At 48.4% G+C, this 6633-nt stretch overlaps 1 protein-coding gene across 1 annotated transcript; it reads right to left on the bottom strand.

Annotated features, from left to right (window-relative positions):
• Positions 1-3194: 3194 nt before the first annotated feature.
• INS (insulin) lies at positions 3195-6430 on the bottom strand. Its single transcript, XM_063159473.1, is given in 4 exon segments — positions 3195-3430; positions 5628-5831; positions 6354-6409; positions 6411-6430. Coding segments are annotated over 4 exon segments (417 nt in total). The 3' UTR covers positions 3195-3293.
• Positions 6431-6633: the final 203 nt, after the last annotated feature.

Raw genomic sequence — 6633 nt, 5'->3', positions numbered from 1 at the left:
CCTGCAGAGGCTGCCCCCATTCCCATTTCTGTGCACGTCACTCCCTTTTCCTGGAAACCACAGCTCTGCCCTTTTGGATGCGGGTTGGTGCACGTGGCAGACAGGGGACACTTCGGTCCTTCCTTTTCTAGGCACTGTTAACAGCTCAGCAGCCCAAGGAATTTGCCTTGCAATCCCCTCTGCGTCTCAGCTTTCTATTCTCTATTCAAGAAGCATGAATGAACCAAAGCCTTTATTTGCATTCTCTTCAAATTGCCCTCCACCATGAGCATGAGACCTTTGGAAGTTTGTTGCAAGAGTAGCAGAGCCAAGATATTTTAGTCAGGCATGATGCCCCACCGCTACCGCAAAAATCACTCCAGAGCAACTGCTGAGTCAGAATAAAGGGGACTGGATGCATTTGCTTCCCAAAGATCACAATGCAAAGCCTGGCAAGAGGAGAAGCAGGGAGGGAGGTCAGTGGATGCGGCATTCCCTGTCCTTGAATCCTTTCTCCTGCAGGAATTCAGAAGATCCAACATCTCCCAAGCACATCTGAGAACGGGGAATGGCCTGGGCAAAGGCACAAGGATTTGAGGGAAGCCTTACAAAGAAATTCCATCCTGGACCACCATTAAAGATGTTGGGAAGGACTTTTGGGACACCCACTGTTGGGTTCAGGTGGGGTAGGGGGCTAAAGCTGCCTGTCCTGCCACAACACCGGGTCAGCAAGCCAGCAGCAGCACATTCACAAGCCAGGGAGTCATGTGCTCCGTTGTGGAAAATGCATAGGGTTTCTTCCCTGGAGTTCCAGAAAAAGGGGGAAAAGTACCTTTGTTCTCCTTTGGCCTTCACCTTACTGCAGCTTTTAAAAAGTGAAGAGCTGGTCCTTTATGTTATTTTCAGTTCTGGAAAGCATAAGTGTGTAATTTTTTTTTTTTTTTTTTTAGTCTTTCTACAATTTTAAAATTGATGCATTATTTTCTCCTGCACCTCCTGGAGAGCACCGTAGGCCACTGATCTCCAGCACAGCTCTTGTTTGGGGAGGAAGGAAGCAACAGCACCTTCATGTGCTCTGCAGAGAGTCAGGCACCTTGGGCATGGGGCCATCTGTCCCTCCCTGACCTGGGTGCTCACCTTCTGGAATCTTTCAGCAGAAGCAAAAGCATCCACCCTTGGGTAGCCCAGAGCCTGGGGATGGCTTGTGGTCTTGGGCAACTGGATGCAGAGGGTGAAGAGCAGGCACCTAAACCTTCTGTGTCCCTTCATTCTTTCAAATCCTGCCTTGCTAAAACCAGTCCGGTCCTGCGGGGTGTGCTGATCCTGATGAATCAACATTTTCCAGCAGAAAAAGTGGCATTTGCAATTTCCCAACAAGTCCTAATTGAGAGCACTCAGAAAAAGCAAACAAACAAAGGATCAGACCAAACAATGGCAGAGGGCAGGAAATGAGCTGGGCATCTCTGAGGAGCTGTCCTCACCCGAGCAGAGCATTGCTGCCAGGGCAGGAGTGCCAGCAGATAAACAGGGCTGTGCCAGATGGAGGAACCACCATGGCTGGATGTCCTTCCCCTCAAGAACATCCAAGCAAACCTGAACATCTGCCTTTTGGATCAGGGTGGTATCTTCTGGATGGCTGGGATTGCTGGTGCTTGGCTGCATGCCTGAATATGTTGGTGGCCTTAAAATGAGCAATAGCTCTGCTTTTTTTTTCTTCTTCTTTTTTTTTTTTTTTTTTCTTCAGTAACACTTGTCCTGACCTCATGGTTCACCAGGATAGGTAGGAGAATTGCTTCTAGGGAGTCCCCTCTAGAAACCACTGGAGCTATACACTGTGAGGTTTGGTGGAGCCAAGTAGCTCAGGAATACAATATATCTTGCTGTGCTTTCATAACCACATGATTTTGGCCTGAAGCTGCTTGTCGCAGTTGAAAGCTCTGCTGCTGGGAGTATTCAGTGGGGCCCAGCAGAAGGGGTGATGGAGAGGGATGAAAAGGTGGTCAGGGAGAGCAGGACTGGCTGAGTAGCACTGCAGCGCTGGAGTGGCACCTGCAGGAAGAGGCCGCCTTGAGGCAGCTTTTGGCTGCATCAAGGGAATTTGTATGGAAGGCCACCACGGGAAATCATGAGTGCTTTCTGATTTCATTTTTTATGTCTGCATCTTCTTTTCAGCAGCACATCCAGCTGCTCTTCCAGCCTTTCAGTTTGTAGTGGTTTGGCCAGTTTTGTGCTTGTGATACGATTGGGAGTAATGCATCCTGGCAGGGCTGAGATGGCAGCTTCCATCTGTGCAGCTCCACTGGAGGCAGTCGGAACTGGTTTGGGAAATGAGGCTGTTAAAACCACAGGCTCCTCTCAGACCAACTTTCAAAATCTGTCACCAGCAGAATGCAGCCCTGGCTGCTGCTGCTGTCACCTCTGCCAGGCTGAGCCCATGGCACAGAGCCCCTCTGCATGGCTTTCAGCAGAGTGCCACAGGAGTCCCTCGGCAGAGGGAACACAGCCCTTCCCTACGCTCTGGGACATTCTGGCCACTCTGGCACTGCTGGACAGATTTCCCTCACAGAAAGAGGCAATTCTGGGACCAGATACTTGAAAGAGGTTTGCAGCACCAGGAGCAAGGATACTGCCCAGCACATGGAGAATAGATTCAAAACTCCTTCTTGGATTAAATCTACTTTCAGTACATGGCTTGTGCTATCCTTGTGAACAACAAGCACATCCCACAGCAGGGACTCTCCCTGGGCTTCCCACGAGCACAAGTAGGAGCTAGACACACTTTCTGAATTGGTCATGGTGGTCATCCATGGTTTTTCTGAGTACAATGAATAGGTGACATAATTCTTTGCCTAATCTTTACTCTTTCCATTATGTAGCTGAGGAAGTTCAGTCTCCAGCTGCCCGGCTATATTTGGGCTGTGAACTGCAGGAAGTTGATCAGCATGACATTGTTACAGATGTAATGTTTCCCTAGCAAGAGCAGTCTTGTTTAAGCCTCTCTGCCTTCTCCTTCTGGTTCTCCAAGCACTGGGTGTGCCGGATGCTCCGTATACCTGCTCCAAAGCTGTGTAATACCCTTCCCTCCCTCATTCCCATGGAGGTCATTCCTGTGGCAGAAGGATAATCTGAAGTGATGGCTGAAAAGTGCTTCACCCAAGCATGGACCCTGACGCCCTAAAGCAGACTAAAATATGTGGACACATGAACCAGCACAGTCCTTCCAAGAGATCCACAACATTTATTCAATTGCTTGAAGGTGCAGTAGCATAAGTGCATGTTTCTGGCCCAGGAGCTCCCCAGTGCCAGCCCTGCTGCTAGTTGCAGTAGTTTTCCAGCTGGTAGAGGGAGCAGGTGTTGTGGCAGCATTGCTCAACAATCCCTCTCTTCACTTTCTCAAACTCCTCCTGCTGGAAGGGCAGCTCTCCCAGCTCGCCGTGCAAGGGACCGCTCACTGCAGGGGAGAAGAACAGAAGGTGTGGGACATCACACAGAACCAGCCCTGGCTCCTGAGCCCTCCACACCCCATTGGCAGGCACCAGATTTTTAATCCAGAGTTGGCTGGAAAATGGGAAGGAAGTTGCACAGGTTTCTCCAGGTTGGTGCTGCTTCTAGCACCCTTTTTCCTCTCCCAAAATAATCCTGTGGTGTCCAGAAGAGGCCAAGCTGAGTGACTATCGGCAGTGTGAGGGATAAAGGGATGCAGGAGATTTACTGGGGAAGCTGAGTGGAGAAGAAGAGAAATCCTGAGCCCTCTCTGGGGTGAGCAACTAATAAGTGAGATGATAAAATGGGATTGTCTGCTCTACAGAGAAGAGTTTGGGACCACAGAGCCCTTTAGGCAGTTACCCACTCTTCTGGGAGCCTGGGCAGACAACTGGGATGTTCATGGCATTGCAGGGGCAGTCCAGTTCTGAGGCTGGGTGCATTTCCCAGCTGTTCCTGAACAGCCTGATTCAGTTGGCTGCCTGGATATAGCCCCAAGCTGACAGAAAAAGCATTTGTGTGTGTCTGTGTTCACAGCTGGGGACAAGTTTTTAGAAGCAATGATAAATTAGGGTATTTGGACACAGATAACACTCAACAGAATGATTATATGCTGGTGAGAACTTGAAAACTTGTGCACAGATCTCTTCAGGTTTTAGTTGCCCAATGAAAATATGGAAAATGGCAAATAAATCAGTGAGTTTTTCCTGCAGGAAGAAAAGAGCCCTTAACAGCAAAGAGAAAATGCTTGGAAAGTGAGAATGAGATGTGGTTTCTAGGGCAATACAAGTACAGTACAAGAAGCGAAATCCCCAAGCCCCCAAAGTGTGAGGCAATGAACAAGGCACAAGAGTAACAGAAAATCATTATGCTAGTGTGCTAGAAGGGAAATTTGGGAAAAATTTGATCCAATGTTAAGTAGAAGAGGAAATAGCTAATCAAAGTTTTGTGATTTACTTGTCTTCATCCTTCAAGCCACCTGTGAGCAGACTGTAAACATAAACAGATTGTGTGACAAAGAGGTGGTGGCTCAGGCAAAAGTCCTGAAAAAAAGGTAGAAATCCTCAAATACTTGTATTTTTTTGGCACAATTAAAGATCTCTGTACAGTATTTAGGTAGTTTGCCTAATGAAATCTCCAATCCATTTGTGGTGGTGCCCAGAAATGAATAATCAGAGAATGGGCAACTGACATCCCAAACAAATCATGGGCAGACCCTCTGCTAGGGCATTATCTTGTTTCACCTTACAAAGACCCCTAAGACTATTTCACAGGTTGGTTACATACACAGGAGAGAGAATTGGATATAAATGAAAACAGTATGTGATGGGAAGAGAAATGGTGGGAGAGATCTATTGCAGTCAGGGGATGTTAAGTGAAGGTTGATCTTGAAACTAGAGGATTAAATGGGTGCAATTTGCACAGAGGTCTCTTCTTCATCTATTCACAGTCTTACTTAGAAGCTTGGAAGCCAGTTCAGTGTGCTTCTGCTCACCAGCCAGCAAGGATGTGGACAAATGCAGAATTGCATGTTTAGAGATCTAGAAAATATGACCTAGGAATGCAGTAGGGTTGTGTAGCTGAGGAGAGGTCAAAACTAGACATGGGAACAGTATTCAAATATTTTGAAAAGCAATCATAAAGATGAAAGGACTAGGCTCTTCCTCCTGTCCAATAATGAGAAGACAAGAAATAATTTACAGCAAGGGATGTTCAGGTTAGATATTGGGAAGAAACACTCAAGAAGAAGGTCAGTTAACCTTGGGAATGGGCAGCTCCAGAAGGCAGAGGAAGCTTTCTCTCTGGAGGTTTTTATGAATGCAGCAGACAAACATCACTGAGAAACAGAATGGGGACAACAACGGGGATCCTGTCTTGGGGCAGAAAGAGGCTTATCGAGTTCCTCCCACCTTTATTTTCTACAAACATTCCCTGGCTGGTGTAACAACCACGCAAAGAAATAGACGAGTTTGAGCTTCCAGGCACAATTCCTTTTGCCTCATAAATCCTCTCTCCCTGCCCGCCCTCTCATCTGCCTGAAGAGCTTTTTGCTGGCAAGGCTTGGCTGTTGGCATGCCGAAGGTATTGCTGGCATTCCCCACGGAGGGCATTCCTGGTGTCACTGTCAGAGACAGGCGGCTGTCCCACCGGCCAGCCCCACTTACCTAGAGGCTGCTCAGCATCCCGCCGGGCTTTGGGCTGGTAGAAGAAGCCCCTCTCGCCACAGACCAGGTACAGGGCTTCCACCAGGTGGGAGCCGCAGAGGTGCTGGTTGACAGCGGCGTGGCTGCTCCCGGGGCCCGAGAGGGCCAGCAGGGCCAGCAGGGGCAGAGATCGGATCCACAGAGCCATGCTGGGCTGCCTGAGGCCTGCGGTTAAGGGGCAGAGCAGACACAGGAAAGTCTAGGAGGTAAAAACAGGTTGTAATCAAGCACTGTGTGTCTTTCAGCTCCTCTGGCATGGAAATGAGACTAAAGTAGGAGATGGACCTTCTAGTTTGAGAAGGAAGGAGAGCTTTGTGCACCAGGATTTACAAGTGACAGTAAATGACTACTGACTATAACCATGAGTCCATCTCCATCTCTATGCTCCATCTCAGTCTCAGGCTCCCTGCTGTCTGGCCTGAAAAGGCTGGCAGAGCCATCCCACCAAGCCCTCTACATGCCCTCGAGAGCCAAGATCAGCAGACCCCTTCAGAGGAAAAACCCTCTCTGCCCATTCAGAAGGGGCTGTAATGTGTGATGATGGCCCAAAACCAGCCCAATCTCCTCAAAGACCTGAGGAGGCCTCATTTTCTTGAGTCATTCAGCGACAATTGTCACTGCCTGCTTCATCAACTTAAGAAGACAAGTCTACACAACAGGTAGAAAGTAAAAGGGAGGCAATCCAACTTACCCAAGAGGATGCAGCAAGAGGTGGAGAGAAGTTCACTCTGAGGGATGAAGATGGTTGGTAGTAATGTCCCCATTCTCTCTTTCCCATATTTATATGCTTTACGTTCGCCCAAGTGACACAAGAGCTACCAAGAGCCCCTCCTCCTTGATGACACTCCAGCCAAAATTTTTGCTACTTGTGCAAATTAATTTCCCTCTGCGTAGCATCCGCAGGTCTTTATGCAGGTTAAGGTAGAAGCAACTGTTTGCTGTTTCCATCTCATTTAGTCTGCTCTTT

This window comes from Melospiza melodia, chromosome 6 (assembly GCF_035770615.1).
Source record: "Melospiza melodia melodia isolate bMelMel2 chromosome 6, bMelMel2.pri, whole genome shotgun sequence".
Classification (NCBI taxonomy): Eukaryota; Metazoa; Chordata; class Aves; order Passeriformes; family Passerellidae; genus Melospiza; species Melospiza melodia.
Note: the sequence above shows the minus strand (reverse complement) of the source record. Positions and strands in the feature narration are given on the sequence as shown.